This window comes from Hemicordylus capensis, chromosome 8 (genome assembly GCF_027244095.1).
Source record: "Hemicordylus capensis ecotype Gifberg chromosome 8, rHemCap1.1.pri, whole genome shotgun sequence".
Lineage (NCBI taxonomy): Eukaryota > Metazoa > Chordata > Lepidosauria > Squamata > Cordylidae > Hemicordylus > Hemicordylus capensis.
The window spans coordinates 3331463-3349678 of NC_069664.1; the positions used below are offsets into that span (position 1 = coordinate 3331463).

General features: G+C 50.5%; 1 protein-coding gene across 3 annotated transcripts in view; it reads left to right on the top strand.

The window, feature by feature from the left end:
• Nucleotides 1–18183, top strand: part of KCNIP3 (potassium voltage-gated channel interacting protein 3) — a 94429-nt gene extending 76246 nt beyond the window's left edge. For all 3 annotated transcript variants that reach the window (XM_053270173.1, XM_053270174.1, XM_053270176.1), the window contains 7 exons: nt 7272–7396; nt 9813–9882; nt 11660–11730; nt 14602–14709; nt 15872–15976; nt 16135–16197; nt 17047–18183. In XM_053270173.1, coding sequence (XP_053126148.1) covers nt 7272–7396; nt 9813–9882; nt 11660–11730; nt 14602–14709; nt 15872–15976; nt 16135–16197; nt 17047–17094 — 590 coding nt within the window. In that variant the 3' untranslated portion in view covers nt 17095–18183. The remainder of the gene's footprint in view (nt 1–7271; nt 7397–9812; nt 9883–11659; nt 11731–14601; nt 14710–15871; nt 15977–16134; nt 16198–17046) is intronic.
• The last annotated feature ends 33 nt before the right edge of the window (nt 18184–18216 follow it).

Sequence of the window (18216 nt, forward strand, 5' to 3'; positions counted from 1 at the left end):
ATGATGAAATATTAACCGAGGAGGGAGTCTTGGACTGGGGAAGGGAATCGCTTCCCCGGAGCCCTGAAGGGCAAGACCATCTGCCCTGCGCCTCCCTCCCTCCCTCCCTCCGCACCGTGGCAGAAGCCCAGCAGGGCCTGGCAGGAGGAGGAGGAGGGGGGGCAGAGATGCTCCCTCCCCAAAGGCTCCTCTGTCTGAGTGACAGCAGGGACCTCCTGGACCCAGCATCCCAGGGCTGGCTGAGTCAGCACTTTGGGCCGTGGCTTCTGCTGGGGTGGGCTGAGCCCTGCTGCTGCTGCCGCTGCCGCCGCTGCCACGGGTCCTATTTTTAAAATGAGTTTGCTGTTGCTGCGGCACGTTTCAGCCTCGCCCTGACCTTGCTGAAGGGGACAGGAGCCTGCTGCTTCTTAGCTCCTTGTCGAAGGGTGTGGGGGGGGGGAACAAACCTTCACAATTCTGATAAATCGGCTGGACGGGGCTGGCCCTCAAGGGAGCAAGGAAGGGTGGGGTGGTTGGAGGGGCGGGCCGGTGAAATGCCCACGCTGGGCCGGAGAGCAAGAAGCTCTCCCGTGGGCCCCACGCAGGCGCCTCCTCCGAGGAGCACCAGAGAGGCTCCCTTCCTGCTTTCTGGACTCTGTCCCTATTTAGTACCCCACAAGAAAGAAAGAGACCAAGTCTCAAGGGGCTTGTAATCTTTCACAAGCCCAGCGCGTTCCAGCCAAATGCCTTCCTCAGGGGCAGATTTGTCCAGATCTTGCAAGGGATCTCGGATCCGTGCTGTTTGCTAACTCCAGTCCACCGTTTAGAAGGCTGGTTCTCTGGATCCTAATTCGGGCATAGCAAACGTCCTGCTCGGGCTTGGCAGCTGTGCACACCGGCTGCGATGGTTTGCTAGCCTCTTCTTGCTGGGCCGGAGGGCTTTCCCTCGTACCTCATTCAACAGCCGGGTGCAGCCCCTGGGTAGGACGGAGCCCTCCGCCCAGTGGGGGCCTTGCAAACAGTCACTCTCCTGCCTTGCTTTTTACTCGCACACAATCACACAACGAGAGCGAGCACAGCTCCCGGACTCAGGTAGGGATGCTTTTCCTAGCCCAATGAGGGCTGTGGGGACCAGCCTCGTCCCTGTTCTTGCCTCTTCGGGATGCGCGAACGTGCTCAGCACAGGAGGAATCCAGTCTTCAGCAATGGGTGGGTGGTGGGGCTTTGGGACAGTCATCTTTGGGATGAGGCTCGCTTGTTACAAGTGGATCTCTCTTTTCCTCCGCAAAATGGCGGGGGTTCGGGGCTGGGCTCATCGGCTTTAGTCACTCGGAACCATGTGCGGTGCACACCCTGTATGGCCTGGTTTCCATTGGTGGCATATGTGTCATCGGGATGATGCGCCCTGCCTCCCAGCTTGCCTGGCCAGGGCTGTCGATCTGAATGGATGGGCCGGCTGGTGTGGGATGGGACGGTCCTTGCAGCCTGCTGGTTCTGAGCCAGTTAGGGCTTGAGGCAGAGTACCAGCACTTTGCACCAGGCCTGGAAACGGACCCGAAGGCCCAGCCTGGAGCCACGCGGAAGTGGAGTGGCGTCTTCCATCAGGCGCCTAGTGTGGACATGCTCTGGGAGTCTGGGGTTGGTCGCTGAGAAGTGCAGCGCTCCCCATCATCTCCCTGTCTTGCAAAACCTTGAACGTCCGGCCTCGCCAGTAACCCAAGACTTGCCACCCCCCACCCAAATCCCACGGTGGGTGGAACCAAGCTGAGGGCTTCCTTAGCTTGCAGAACTGAATGTGATGTTCCTCGGTCTTGAATGTGGGATGTTGGAACTGGCGTTGAGTGCAGTGGGGCGAGGAGAGGACGGAGGGAAGGTGAGAAGCCTTTCTGTGCCAAAGACGTCCTCCTGCTGCTCCCTTAAACAGCTCCAGCCACGGCCTCTCTGTACATGGTGCCCCTCTCTCCCTTCAGATCCCTGCTCAGAACCAGCCCTTTCCACTTGATCCTTGGCTTATGATCCTCATTCCCAACTGCAACCAAACTTTTAGAGTGTGAAGGCTTCTTTACTACAGATTCTTTTCTTCCTCTTCTTATCTATCCCTTCCCACTACTGTTTCCCCGAAGCCTACTTTTAGATTGTAGGCCCCTTGGAAGCAGGGACCTATCTATGTCAACTTCATAACTTTATAAGGCTCCATATAAGCTGAGGGTGCAGTAATAATAATTTTATAATCTTTTTCCCTTTCTCGGTGATTCTGGATTGCATGATTTCCAGAGATGGATATTTCTCCATAATGGCTCCCTCCTCCCTGTGTTCCTCTCTGCATGTTTTGAGACTCTGTCTCCACCTTTTAAGGTTGGGTGGTTGGTTGCAAAGAACGAGGTCTTCTCAGGGGTCGCTCTTTATGGGAAATCAGCCACGCTCGCTCTTTAATGACTTATAGATAGTTGGTGAAAACTTGTTGGACTACAACTCCCATCATCCCCAGCCACAGTGGCCTTGGTCATTGCGGCTGGGGATGGTTGGAGTTGTAGTCTAGCAACATCCGGAGATCCAAGGTTGAGAACCCCGGTCTTAGAGTCAATATATTGTGTTTCATTGTGCTGATTGCCCTTTTATGGTTGGTGTGAATGATCTCTAGGCCCCTTTGAGACCTCTTTGGAATGATAAGGCAGAGCAGACATTTCTAATAGGGATGTTTTAATGGCTGGGAAGTCAAGCCTGCCAATGCTTCTGGCTCTGGCACCGTTGGAGGTGAAGAAGGTTCTGCAATTAGGACTTTCTGAGCCATGCTGTTGACAGGGCAGGAGATGCATGAGGAGGCCTTCCCAGGTTGGATCCTGCAGACGCAGCAGAAGTAATGGGAAAGGAGGACTTAATCATCCACAAAAGTCTTTCCTCAGGACTCTGAGCCGGAGTAGATCCTCCCTGACACAAATGATCACTGCAGAACCGCTGCTCTGGTTATGTCCTCCTTCAGGACTTCTGGAGAGCAGCAGAAAGCTCGGCCTGCTGTCTGTCAGGAGGACGGTCCAGGCGCATTGACAACCCAAGCCACTCAGTGGAGCATCAACACCATGCGCAGGCAGGCGGGAGGCCACGGGACCCACAGCGGCTCACTGGACTGGCGGAGCAACCACCTGTCCCACAGCGGCTCCTCATCGCGTCCCTCTGGATTCCTTCCCACCGGGGCCCTCAGATCTGAGTCCCCCGGTGTTGCCAGACGACAACTCCCACCACCTCCATGGCTGGGGATGATGAGAGTTGTAGCCCCACAACGTCTGGGGACCCAAGTCTGTGAGAAGCCTTGCCTTTCTTACAGGCATTTAAGGGATTTTTCGTGTGAGTGAGCCCCTGAGGAAGGCTTTGCCTTGGGAGATTGGATTTTGCTTGTGGGGTGGAAAGTCAGCTCTTCCTTGCCCCAGCAGCCCTCTGCAGAGGGGGAGTTTTCCACCCTTGGCGCCCACTTTTGAGGTGCAGCAGGGTCGGGCAGGCTTTTTCTCCTACCCCAGTAAAAAGCCAGAGACAGGCTCCCCCGAATCAGCAGCCACCTTGCAGATGGTCATTACACACGCACACACACACACACCCCTGCCTCCTCTCTTAAATGTCTGCAAGCACATGACGGATAGTTCTTCTCCTTCACTGCTGGCGATTGTCTGCACAAGCCGATCATTGGCTCGTGCAGACTTTATTCCTAAACAGACATCCAAGAGAGATGAGAGGTGAGCATGCGAAAGAGGCAGAGAGAGAATGTGACTAGTTGACTACTGCACATGTTTTCATTTAATAGTAATTTTTTATTATCATTATTATTATTATTATTATTACATTTATATCCCGCTCTTCCTCCAAGGAGCCCAGAGCGGTGTACTACATACTTGAGTTTCTCCTCACAACAACCCTGTGAAGTAGGTTAGGCTGAGAGAGAAGTGACTGGCCCAGAGTCACCCAGCCAGTCTCATGGCTGAATGGGGATTTGAACTCGGGTCTCCCCGGTCCTAGTCCAGCACTCTAACCACTACGCCATGCTGGCTCCTTTTGTGTGTGTGTGGGGGGGGGGAACCTCTATTTATCTTGATGCTCATCCTGTAGCAAGGAGTTCCACATGTCATTCGAAGAAGTTCCTCCCATTGTTTTTCATTGCCGGTCCATTTCAGTGGGTCACCATGGGTGTTCTGAGAGCCACCTGCTGTCCAGAAGAGTCCCTTTCACCCTCTGCGAGTGGCTTTGCCAGGATATGGTGCTGACTACAGCACAGCACCGATGATAATATCTTTGCAAGGGCTGGGTGCCAGGCCAGGCAGGGAGCGAAAGGGCTTCAGACTCCGCTGTGGTTTCCTCTCCGTGATCCAATGTCCCTGCTTTGCTGGAGGATGCTCTGGTTCGCCATGTCCATGGGTGGGATCCCGCTATTTTTAGGAAGGAGATCTGAAATTCTTGGCTGGCCGGAACCCCAGTGGAAAGTCCTTGAAAACTTGAGCTTATGACAGAAGAGGAAATGGCTGTCTGGAGCGGCCCTTGGAGGCTGCCTCTCTGGATCACAGCTCTCCCCTCACCCCTGGCTGTAGATTAGATTTCCAGAAGGGCCTTTGGCCTCCCCTGGCACAATAAGGTGCTGCGTTTTCACAGCCTCTGCCCCATCCCAAAGAGCCATCTGGCTCAGCCAAATGTCTCCAGGAAGCCCACAAGAAGCAGGGCACGAGGTCAGCAGCCCTTCTTCACTGGATGCCAGTAGTAGCTGGTATCCAGAGGTAGGCTGCTCCTGGACATGGAGGTTCCACGTAGCCATCATGGCTAATAGCCACCAATTCTGTTCTTTCCCTTAAAAAAATAAATAAAACTAAGCCGGTAGCCACCCCTGCATCTTGTAACAGCAACTTCCATAGGGGTTAATGGAAGTTATAGTTAATGCTGCATTAGGGGCATAGGAAGCTGCCTTATACCGAGTCAGACCCTTGGTCCATCTAGCTCGTTATTGTCTGCACTGACTGGCAGTGGCTCTCCCAGGTTTCTGGCAAGAGTTTTCCCCAGCCCTATCTGGAGATGTTGCCAGGGTCTGAACCTGGGACCTCTTGCATGCAAGCAGATTCTCTTCCACTGAGCTGCAGCCTCTTCCCTTAAGGGGAGCATGGTAACAGCAGACTGCCGACATGTAATCACCCCTCCAAATGCAAACCAGGGAAGACCCTGCTTAGCAAAGCGGGCAATTCATGCTCACAACCCACAGGGCCAGTTCTCCTCTCCCAAAAGCCTGCATTGTCATAGGAACATAGGAAACTGCCTTTTGCCAACCCAGACCCCTGGCCCATCTGGCTCAGGGTTGTCTACACAGACAGGCAGCGGCTTCTCCAAGGTTTCGGGCAGGAGTCTCTCCCAGCCCTACCTGGAGATGCTGCCAGGGATGGAACCTTCTTGACCTTCTTCATGCAAAGCAGGGGCTCCGCCATTGAGCTTGGGGCCGGATTTACCTATTAAGTTTTATACTTGGCCTTTCCTTCCATCACAAAACGATGGGGTTCCCAAGGAAGAGCTTCCTCTGCTCCTCCTCTTGCCTCTCCATTGCACGGGTCCTCACCTTGGGTCTCCAGATGTTGCTGGACGCAATGGCCAGGGTTGATGGGAGTTGCAGCCCTCAGCATCTGGGCACCCGAGGTTGGGAACTGCTGCTGCTCTAAGGGTATAAAGGAGACAATTTCCCTGCGTTGCCCAGGTGAAGGAGTGCCATCCTAGTGTTTGCTCATCCCTGGAACAAGAGACGGGTTCCATGAACACTGGTCACACACAACTTGTATTCAGTGGGTGTCCGGCTCTTTACACATATTGGCACATACCCAAATTGCTGGCGCATGCAAGGACCTTTGAGTCAGAGTCCATGTGACATTCTCTGAGACTCCTGCAGTGAAAATTAGCACCATTTACAGATCTGCATCCCAGCTGCTGTTGCCTCGTTAGTGCCTAGTTGGTGCTTTTAATTCCGCCTTCTTTATTTGGCTCAATTAATCTGGACTTTGCAGTCTCTCCCTTCGGACTTCTGCTGGAAGGAATTCGTTTTAAGCGTTTTTGCTGGGGTGTACTGATGACATTAAGAAGTTCATCAGGTGTCTCCTTAAAAAAAAGAAGTAAATTATGAACAACTATATGGAAATGCTGCAGCCCTGGCTTGTAATTTTAGGCAGGACAACATGCCTAACCATCCTTAGCTTATTGGGGACCAGGGAATTGGAGAATGTGAGTTGGAGGAGGAGACGGTTGGCTTTTATAAAGGACGGTTGACTTTTATTTAAGGAATTATTCCAGCTGATCCGTCTCTGTTAAATGAAGGTTAAAATCGTTCCTTGCCTGACTGTAACTAATAGAAAATGAAAACAGGCTTGCCTAGATAATTTCTTTTTTGGCTGAGGGAAGAGCAGATCAATGGAAGCAAAAGATGGTGTGGGCAGAACTTAATTTCTGGACAAAGAGGTAAAGTGAATGAAAGTTGTGCCCTTGAGTCGGTGTTGACTCCTGGCGCCCACAAAGCGCTGTGGTTTTCTTTGGTAGGAGGGGTTTACCATTGCCTCTTCCTGCACAGTATGAGATGATGCCTTTCAGCATCTTCCTAGATTGCTTCCCAGGGGCTGAACCAGTGGGACAACATCACCCTCTGACCTGGAAGCCCTGCCCCCTAATCCCTGGCACATGAAGACTAGCTAAAGTTACTCAATAGCAAGATAAATGCACTCTGCACTTCCTCCGGGACTCTTTAATCTGTTTTGACTGCTTTCCCCAAGAGTTCAAGGTGGCTTCCAAAACAATAAAAGATATCGTTAAACTATTTTAATGTATTTATGTATACTTTTATACATAACCATATACCCTCCATCCTAAGACCCCAGGCTGATTAGTAACAAGTTTAAAACAAACAATAATAAAATGCGATAAAAACATCCTCAAAATTAAACACATCTTTGAGCTACCACTCAAAAATGAATTCAGAAAGATCGGGAGAGGGGGCGCCTCTAGTGGAGGCCCCCAGAGGAGCAGCCAGCAGCTCTCCCAGGTTTCGGGCAGGGGTCTTTCCCAGCCCTACCTGGAGATGCCACCAGAGATTCAGCCCATGAGCTCTTGTGTGCAAAGCAGGGGCTCTACCACTGAGCAATGCCATCCCCCCAATCCGTTGACAACACTTGGACCACCAGTTCCCCACCCGCACTGCTCCTCCGGTTTCTCACTACCCATTGGGACGCTGGCCACTGCCCTCAACGGATGTCACAAAGTGTGTGTGTGTGTGTGTGTGTCTTTTTTTGCAGACAGCAGTGATAGCGAGTTTGAGCTTTCGACCATCCGGCATCAGCCAGAAGGGCTGGACCAGCTCCAGGCTTCGACCAAATTCACCAAGAAGGAGCTGCAGTCCCTCTACAGGGGCTTCAAGAACGTGAGTACGGCCTTGCCTGCCTGCCTGCCTGCTTTTGGCTTCCGCCTTGCCTTTTCTTGCAGCTGTAGATTCCTGAGGGCATCCTGGAGGCTCATTGGACCGGTCCAGATGATACCTGGCTGGCCCACGTGATTAGAAAGGAAAAGCACTTGAGAGTGCGCCCATCAGGAAGTCTTCTGTGGACTTCTTGCCATGCTCCTGACATGTTTCTTTATTGTGTGGGGATGGGCTGTTCATCCGAATGACAGCTCTGTGGCTGGGGAGGATGGGAATTGTAGTATAACAAGAGCAGAAGACCCTCAGGTTCACCACCTTGCAATATACGTGTGTTACATCTGCCCAAGAAGTCAGATGGTTTGACGTCCGCCTGGTCTTGCTTTCAAGAAGCCATCCTTCAGACTCTTAATTGGTTTTCTCTCCTTGCCGTAATATCTGTTCTTGGCGCTTCTATATCACTGGGAGAATATTTCATTCCATTTCTTGGTACAGCGTCAGCTCTGCTCCTGACATCAGGGAGCATCCCAGAACTGACTGATGAATCAACAAATCTTTGCTTTTAGGCTCTTCTTTCCCGTTCCAACTTCTTTAATATTGCTGAATGGAGAATACCTGGCACTGAACTTCTGAACGCATTAAATATGGATTCAGCTGAACTTACCACAGGAAAGAAGAATCTCTTTGATGAGCAGTGGCCTTTGGTAGATTCCAAGTTTCCCCCAAAAGATTCCTTCCTTAACCTGGGGGCCAAATTCTGCAGTCCTGACCCCATGGAGCACAGGGAGGGCTTGCCCAAGATCACACAATAAGCTTTGTGACTGAAGCTGGACCCAGATGGGATGGCAAACGTGGGATTAGTCTTGGAGGCAGCAACCTTCTGCTGAGCGCCCCCCCTCCCTCCACATGGTGGTCCCTCCATGCCTGCTCTACTGACTGACACTTTGGGGGTGGGGGGGTGTAGATATAATTGAGTTTAAAAAAATCTGCCTTTTAATCAATTTTGACTGAGGCAGCTAACCATTAAAAATCACAATAGAAACTAGAATTAAAACATGGCGTAGTAAAAGCAAGGGCAACTTCAAGCTTGTTCACACAGTCTTTAATCAGGTAGGACAAGCATCCTACCCACGTTTGGAAGCTGTGAGTGCTCCCGTTCTGTGCTTGTGTGTGTGAGTAAAAAACAAGGTAGGAGGCAGGGGAAGCGATGGTGTGCAAGGCCTCCTACCCAGCGGGGGCCTCAACTACCGATTGTGTGAACTAGCCTAAAGTTGCTCTTGCTTTTACTGAGGCTGCTCACACCACCAGAAACTGGGTAGGACAAGTGTCCTCCCCAAGTCTGGGAGCTCCCCGCTAACCCACTCCAGGCTCTTCTCCCTGATTGTGAGAAGAGCCTCAAGATCTGCTCCCTCGTGCTGGGGCCAGCTAGCAGCACAGGGTGCTGGATTGAGCAGTCGCCGTGATCTTGGGTCTCAGAGCTGTGGCCAGGTCACATTTTTCGATGGTCAAAGCTGCAAACATATTTAATGTTTCCACGATGATGTCTTATGGAGGGGAAAGGGGGCCGGGGAATCAACCAGGGGTTCCTGCTTTTGGTTCACCGTCACTGCAGTTATGGCTCGCGGGGACTGAAGCTTCTTACAGAGCGTTTGAATCTTCAACCACATCCCCGACCAGCAAAGCAATGGATCTCCTTGGAAGGATGTCCACGACGTGTCCCGCTTGCCCAGGTCTCCCTTAGTGTGCTCCCTGCCCCACTTTAGTTCTCATGCTCCTACGGAGAGGCTTCTGCCAGGCACAGCTTTTTCTCCTCTTGCAAGACTGTGATGTGAGAAGATGCACCTGCCAAAATTCCCCCTTACACAACTGTGAAAAGATAGTAGGAATCCTAGAGCTGAAAGGTTCGCCATTCCTGCACTGGTCAGCAGACAGGATAGCCCTGCTTATGGATGTTTTCACTCAGGTTATGAGTGTAACTAAAGCCCGATTCAGACATTATGCGGTATGAGTGTACAGATGTCTGCACACTCGTAAACATGTTTGTGTGAATGATGTGTTCATTTTAAAAGTGTACCTGGATGGTCCCCTGTCCCCAAAGGGCTCACAATCTAAAAAGAAACATAAGGCAGGCAACAGCCGCTGGACGGATGCTGTGCTGGGGCTGGATAGGGCCAGTTGCTCTCTCCCTGATAAGTCAAGAGAATCAGCACTTTTAAAAGGTGCCTCTTTGCTCAGTTAGCAGGGTTGTGAATTGGGCTACCCTTTTAACATGCCATGGAAAACCCCAGCGGCTCACAGGGACTTCGGGGTCAATCTGGCTGAATCCAGAGGAGATGTGAGCGAAAAGCCCTGTGGGGAAAACGCCCAAGTGTCCAAGCGGATAGATCTTGAAGGAGTAACCCCCTGTGGCTTGCTTTAATAGGAGTGTCCCAGCGGCCTGGTGGACGAGGAAACCTTCAAGCTGATCTACTCTCAGTTCTTCCCCCAGGGAGGTGAGTCTTTGGTTAGCACCCCCATCTCTGCAGCTCTCTGGGCTAGATCTGAGGTTACCCTCCCTGTGTGAATGTCGCTGCTGCAGAGCTGTTCCCAGGATGGCGCTCCCTGCAAAAGCAGCTGTGCCTCCCGATTTCTTACAATGCACATTGCCCCGAAATACTGGCAGCTTCCCATGCCAGCAGCACACTTCCACCAGGGACTTTTACACACAGCAGGCTGTACTGCAAACTTGTTATCCCCAAAATTGACACAAAGAGTGGATTTTTCTACCCCGGATATAGATCGGGGTATCCTCTAATGCGCAGTGAAAAACCCAAATTGTGTGCGAACTGCTTCCCAATAACTTGCAGGGACTTGGGGGTAAATCTGGCCTGTCGGCCTGTGTGAACGCACCCCCCTCCATTCCGGAGGAGATGCGAGTTAAAAGCCCCGTGTGAAGAGCTTCCTGGACTGCTGATGTTGGTGTGTGAGCATAGAAAATATTTTGGATGGATTCCTGGAGGGCAAAAGTGAGCCTGTATAGCTGCAGGGAGAAGAAGGTTGGATTGGTTATTTAGCTATGGAGCTTGCTGTGTGGGTTTGTTTTTCAGCCTAACCAACTTCCAGAGCTACATGGGAAGAAGCGTGTGTGCTGAACTCCTTAGAGGAAGGCTAGGATAAAAATATCATAAATCATAATAAAATATTTGCATATAAAGCTGCTGTCTGCTGAGTCAGACTCTTGGTCCATCTAGCTGAGGATTGTCTACACACTGGTTGGCAGCATTTCAGAAAGGGGTCTTTCCTAGCGCTACATGGAGGTGCTGCCACAGCTTGAACCTCAGACTTTCTTCACGCAAAACAGGTGCTCTGCCATTGAGCTAGGGGCCTGATTTGTTTATTACGTTTGATACCTTGCATTTCCTTCCATCATGAAGCTCCAGAGTTCCCAAGGACGACCACATCCAAGCAAGCACTGACCTACTCAGCTTCAGCAAGAATACCAGTTTTTGGGTTGGGGGTGGCACAGCAGTAGGGGAGAGATATTGCCTTCATCTCTTAGGAGTTTCTCGAGGGTTGACTGCTGTGGGAACAGGACGCCTGCTGTTCTGATACAGCATAACTCTTCCTCCTGTGTCGTTGGAAAGGATTTCATATGCTCAGCATTTATCTGCAACTGTTAACCCTGATTGCCAAGAGTGGAGCCTCCCTGTACAGAGGCAGTATACCTCCAAATAGCAGGTGCTGGGGACAGACAGCTGGGGGTGGCTCTTAACTCTCACAGCCTGCTTGGGAACTTCTCAGGGACTTCTAGTTGGCCACTTGGAATCACAGATGCTGGACTAATTGCTCTAATTTAGCGGGGCTGTTCTAATGAATCAGGCCATCGGGAGAGCCAGCAAGCCATGCTCCTCAAATCTTTGCACGCCACCTGCTGGTTTCCTCGTTCCCAGGTGGAGAGCTGGCCCTGTGGGGGGTGAGCATGAATTATCGCCTTTGCCAAGTAAAGCTATGCCCTGGTTTGCATTTGGATGGGTGACTGCATGTGAATGCTGTAAGATATTCCCCTGGGGATGGGGCTGTAGCTCATTGGAGGAGCATCTTCTGCATGCAGAAGGTCCCAGGTTCAATCCCTGGCAGCATCTCCAGGTAGGGCTGGGAAAGACACCGGCCTGAAATCTTGGAGAGCTGCTGCCAGTCAGTGTAGACAATCCTGAGCTAGATGGACCAAGGGTCTGACTCGGTTACCAGGCAGCTTCCTATGTTCCTAAGCTTCTGCTGTTACCTTTCCAGATGCCACCATGTATGCTCACTTCCTGTTCAATGCCTTTGATGTGGACCGGAATGGAGCCATCCGCTTTGAGGTAATGCACTCTGTCCCTTCCCGGGGTTGTAGGGCTGGAACTGGGCACCAGAGACTTTTACACACAGCAGGTGAGTTTACTGGGAGGCTTTACTGCGAACTCGAAGTTGTCCCCCAAAACCCGACCCAAATAGTGCATTATTTTACCCCGCATATAAATTGGTCTGCACTCTTGGATGCAGTGAAAGTCCCAAATTGTGTGTGAACTGCTCCCTGATAAATCACAGGGACTTCGGAGTAAATCTGGCAGATATGTGAATGGACCTCCTCCATTCCAGAGGAGATGTGAGTTAAAGGGCTTTAAAATAGAGTTGCCATGCCTTCTGGAATTCCAGGTTTCACCTGGATTCTAAGCATCTCACCCAGATTGCTTAGCCCACCCGGATTCGCCCAGAGTTCAGATTTCACTTTTAAAGAATAAAATAAAATAAAAACAAAGTTAAGCTCTAGCCCTTGTAGACGCAGAGTTATGGAGCAAAACATGCAGTCACTATTCTTCTCAACCACTAGACTTGGATTAAGAGAGCAAGAGCACAGGAGGCTCGCTGGGAGGGTTTCACTTTCACATGTACAGTGACCCCCCGAGGAATGTTGCCTTGTTTGTTATCGGCAGGGAATCTCTTTTGGGCAGTTGAGTGGATAGTTTGCTTTTGATGTGACTCACTACCTGCCTACCAGGCTGTGTATTGTAATGTTTAAGGACTTTCTTGGCTTTACATTCAGTGCATGCTTACTTAGAAGTAAGCACTGTTGGATTCAATCAGATCTTCTCTTGAATAAGTGTGTACAGAATTTCAGCCTTTATTAAAAAGCTGTGCATATTATTATTTTTTTGTTCTATTGCTGTCAAGGAAAATGGTCAGGCAACGATATCTTCCCCCACTATTGTTGGTAGATATCCTGAGCAAATACAAATCAACTGGAAAGTGCAGCTGCTAATTTGCACATGCAAAATTATTTGCAAGCCAATTCACACAATTTGCAAATTAGGCACCCAGATTTGGAGAGCCAGAATATGGCAACCCTACTTTAAAAGCCCCATCTGAAAAACGGCCAGGCAATAGCTTTTAAGGGAGCTGTGCTTTGAGAGGGACTCTTCTCTTCCTCATACATGGACAGTTTTAAACCCTGGTGCATGGGGGCGGGAGGGGTGGGTGGGATGGTGGAGGGGGGATGGTGAGCAGCTGCTACTGCCTGCAGAGATGCAGCATTTTCTGCAGAAGAAAGATGACAAGCAGATTCTGCCGCTGTTCATACTGGTGCATTGCCCGGCCCCCACCCCAAATATTTCTTAAAATGTTGTGTCCCCCCGCTGCCCCACAAACTGACAAAATGCCCTCCCTCGTGATTGCTACCTGCAGACAGGGTGGCAAAAATGCAGGGGGGTGGACCGGACCAGGACTACACCATCACTTTGTTCCAAACAGGTTTGGGAAATGAGACCCACCTGTTGAGCAAAGGAGAAAATGGGGCGGGGGGGCAGGAAGGCAGCTCAGGTTGCTCCTCTCACCTGCGATGCTTGCAGGCTGGCCATTTGTCAGGTAGAGCTGGGCAATTAACCGTGGGCCAGCCCAGCAGTTTGAGGCCCTTTAGAAGCTCCGTCGCAGGTCCTGACCAGCATGGCCCCTGCTCCAGGCATCTCTGCCACTCATGGTCTGCGCACACCCTTGAAGAAGACCCAACAGGCTTCTTAAATTTAAGTGACGGATTTGACTGCCTATTTCCGAATAAAGCAGGCCCTGGAGCAAAATGTTGCCATGTTAAAGGCGAAGTCAGTATTAGAATCCGAGAGGAGAAGGGAGGTGATCGACATGGAAATTTGATTAAAATTGAAGTTCTAAAAAGGCGACAGAGAACTCTATAGAATCAATAATTTAACAGAGCATGATCCATGGTTTCAGTTGCTCCCGAGTGGCGAGGGCAATTCTGTTCTGCTTAAGGGATTTCGAAGGTCTCACCCTTCCAGTAGGTCTGATGGCAATACATTAAGCCAAGCTGAGGTAAAAGCTCTCCGGTGATTAGTAAAGTAATAGCTGGGTGCATGTGCCCAGGGAGAGGGCAAGGGATGGATTGGGTCCCTGTTTTAAGATGGGAGCCTCCAGGGATTTTTGTTTGTAAAATATCATGATTTTATTATGATAAAAGTACCAATCCTGTTTTGACTTGAATGCATTTGTTAATATTTGCACTAAAATCAAGGCACTTACAAAGAAGCTGTGTATTTGTGTGACTAGTAAATAAGCAAACGGCCTGCCTCTAAAGAGGTTTGGGCCAGTCAGAGCCCTACCATAGCACTTTCTGCTGCTAGCACAAAGACATTTTTTGCCGGCTGCTGGAGATAAACGAGAGTCACAGTTCTTGCAGCAAGTTTATTTTCCTATTTTAATATGGTTTTTCTCTTAGTTCTAAGCATATTTATTGAGAAGGAAGCCCCGATGAATTCAGTAGGACCTGCACCCAAGAAAACCTTAGGGCTTTGCAAGCATTAAGCCTGCAAAGTCACCCTGATCCTATGGGAGAAATGAATAAAGTCACCACATTCCTAGGAGGACCACCGAGAACGGTTATGTGCTGTTCTGACGGTTGTTTGGGCTGGAGCTGGGTTGCAGGAGAGTGCGATGAGGCTAAAAATAGATCCAGAAAATAGAAACAGTAAATTCTGCTTCTAAAATTAGAACTAGAAACTAGATCTATTGGGGAAATGGCTGAAGGAGCGTCACAATTGGTGACGTTCCGCTCTGCTCTTCGGAAGGGCAAGGTCGTTGTTCAGATAATCGGACATCAAGGGGTTGTTTGAGGGTGGGCTGTTGTCCCTTGTGCCATCCGGCATGCTGTATGAGTCACACTTGCTTTGGGCCACCCTCTCCTCCAGGATTTCGTCATTGGCCTCTCCATCCTTCTGCGTGGGACTGTGCATGAGAAGCTGAACTGGGCCTTCAACCTCTATGACATCAACAAGGATGGCTATATCACCAAGGAGGTACCTGTCTCTAAGAGCTTTTAAGGCGTAGGCGTGTGTGTGTGTTTGTGTGTCTGAAAGACAGAAGGACCGATCTCACGATGATGATCACTAGGACAGGAGAAGCCTCTTACCCTTGATTTTACCCTTGGGAGATGTGCCCACTCCTAGCTGGCCACCGTGAGAATTGTAGAAGCCAGGTACTGTAGGAGGAGGGAGAAATGCTCGTCTGCGAGCTGAGTGCAGATGCAGGAGGCAGCGGTGTGCCCAGAAGTCGTACCGAGCTCCAGAGTGAGGGTGGAGGGAAAGCACACCCAGTGCCTCCCGCCTCCATACCCAGCCTGCAAATGAGAACATTTTCCACTCCTTCTACCTGGTTTCTAGAATTCTCATGATGACCAAATTGAAAGTGCACATGGCTGATGGTTATACAGCACCATCTGTGTCCATGCTGCTTTACAAGAGTGAAAGGTCAGGTCTCTGCCCCAAGAGGCTCCCAATCCAAAAACACACAAGCCAAATAACAGAGAAGAGGAAGGGAAATGGAGACTGGGATACACTGGAGAAAACATAAAGTCATTTCATATACATGTGCTTAGGACGGGGGTGGTGGTGGGTGGGTCTGGAGTTCAAGGTGTAAGGGACAGAAAGAGGAGTGGGTGGAGTCGAATTAGGCAGAATCTGGGAATATTCCCCTTAGGGGACGGGACATAGCTCAGTGGAAAAGCAGGGCCGGATTAGGACATGCTGAGGCCCTAAACTTGGTCCTTTAAATGAAAATACATTGTGTAACAATTTAGTCTCCCCTTCCCCCCCAGGGGTCCCCTGATAATGTGAGGCCCTAAGCTGTAGTTTGATTAGCTTGTGCCTAAATCTGGCAGGTCCCAGGTTCACTCCCTGGCAGTATCTCCTGCCTGCAACCTTGGAGAGCTTCTGCCAGTCAGTGCAGACAATACTGAGCTAGATGCACCAAAGGTCTGACTCAGTAGAAGGCAGCTTCCTGGGTTCCTATGACAAAGGTTAGGAATGCAAACATTCCTGGCTTTCCAAAAAGTGCCTGCAGGCCAGTTCTGTTGGGAGAAGTCTGCATCATGTCACTTAAGTCCAGTGATCAAGGGGATGAAAACGCCTGGTCTGCCTCAGCCTCATCTGCTCTGAAAACGTTGCTCTCTTTCTTTGCCAGGAGATGTTGGCAATCATGAAATCGATCTATGACATGATGGGTCGCTACACCTACCCAATCTTGAGGGAAGACGCTGCGTTCGAGCACGTGGAGAAGTTCTTCCAGGTAGGAATGAGGCAAGGGGGGGGCACCTAGCAGAGAAAGCGGCCAGCCATTTGCAAACACTAGGTGTGTGTGTATTTGTGTGTGTGTGTGTGTGGGGCATTTATTTGGGATGGACCTCTGGATCGGGCACCACTCATGCAGCACGATTTCCGTTTCAGAAAATGGACAAAAATAAGGATGGCGTGGTCACCATTGAGGAGTTTCTAGAGACTTGTCAGAAGGTGAGTTCATCTCGGCCGCTGCCTTGGGAGCATGCTCACGGGGCAAAGTAGGGACTGTCTTTATATTTAGCAACGGGGAAAGCAGCACCTGGCCCCTTCCAACCCCAGCACAGCATCCGTCCAGTGGCGGTTGCTGGTTTTTGCCTTGCGCTTCTCTTTCGGTTGCGAGACCTTCAGGGAAGGGAACGATATTCTTATTCTTTTCTGTTTAACCGTTTTGAGGATGTTTGGGTTGAAAAGCAGAATATAAATAGTAGCAGCAGACTCTATCAGGGGTTAGGTTTAAAGCCACCTAGTTTCCCCAGCATGGTCCAATTCTGTTGTGGGGGGGGGGGGGGCTGATCCACCTGCTGTTGGACAAAGCAAAACTAAGCCCAACAGGGCTACTGTATTTACCCAAATCCAAGTCTAGGTTTTTTCCCAAGACCTTTGGTGTTTGAAATCAGGGGGTCATCTTAAATTCAGAGAGGCGAGTCTCATGATCAGTGAGACCCGCCCAGAGTGGGTTTGCGGGAGAGCGGGCTTAGCCCACTCTCCTCGCAGATGACTGGAGGGGAAGCTCTGGGCGGCCGGATCGGCCGCCCACATGACTGCTGGCTCCATCACGGAGCCGTCGGAAGCTTGGGAATTCAGGGGCCACGCGGCCCCCGGAAGTTCCAGCATGCTCTGCACGAAATCATTTGATTTCATTTGATTTGTTTTTGCGTTGCACACTGCTTGGAAATTATGTTGGAGGCCCACCCAGATCAATGAATAAAAAAAAGCGACTCTAGTTGTTTTCCATTGGAATCTCCGTATTCTGGACCCATGCCTTCTCTCTCTCTTTCTCCCTCTCTCTCTCTGCCTCAGGATGAGAACATCATGAGCTCCATGCAGCTGTTTGAGAATGTCATTTAAGACACTGGGAATCCTGCCTCGTCTCTCTGGGCCCACTTGCCTCCTTGGCCTGCACTCAGGCGGACCCTTCCGTCTTTCTTGTGAAGCACACACACGTCTTTCTGAGAAAAACCAAACCAAAAACTCTTTTTATATTTCCAGGAAAAATAAAGACAAAAGACAATGAGGAAAGAACCGCCATTTGCTTGCAGACTTGCTGGATTCTCCCAGCTGAAAATCTGAGAGTAGGAGAAAGGGCGAGAGAGACCAGGAGGAAGAGGCTGGGCTTTCCCTCTGGCAATGCACCGGCACAGGTGTCCACCGCAGTGCAAACAGCCAGTCTTGATGTGGTGACACAGTCACAAGACTCCTTTCTGCACTGTGGTTTAATGAATGCAGGTATGCTCCGGTTGCACACATGATTTTCAAAGGGAAAGAAAGACACGGACTGAATGCTGAGGCAAACGGCACTTGTGCAGTAGCCCAAATAAAGTCCAGGAGTAAAAAATGAGGCCTGGCCGATTACCTGCACCCTGGTACTGCCCCAGAAAAAAGGCTGGGTAATTCAGAAACTCAACATCTGGGGAGAAATTCCGCTGGGAAGAATTTCATAAGCATCCCAGTTCTAACTACTGTCCTGTGCCATAAAACTTCACACTGGACCAGACCTTCTGCTTTAAAGAGGACCTGTTCAGGTTTGTCCACTGACAACGCAGCCTGTGTTTCCAATTGCTTTCCTGGTTCTCTGGTGACCCAGGCAACAGCAGGCAGGCCTCCCTCTCTCTCTCCCCCCTCTGGTCTCTGGCTCAGTTGCCCTGGGCCCAGGCAGGGTCTTCCATGGTCAACCAGGTGACGAAGCAAGGTTGTCCTCTCCCATCCACTCCCCAATCCCCTCTCAGGAACTTGTGAGTTTGCACTCAGTGCTTCCTGCCGTATGTTCAGTATAAGGAATGGCCGCATGTCTCACTAGCCTTTTATTCCAGCATCTCCCCTTGACCTCCTTTCACAGCACAACCTGGGGAGACCATCGCTGCGGTTCCGGTTCTCTGTAACTACTTGATATTCAGTCACTGTATATTTTAATAAAATAAACTTCAAAAAGACAAAGAAGCTTCTGTCTGTCCCGTTTTTCTATCCATCAAC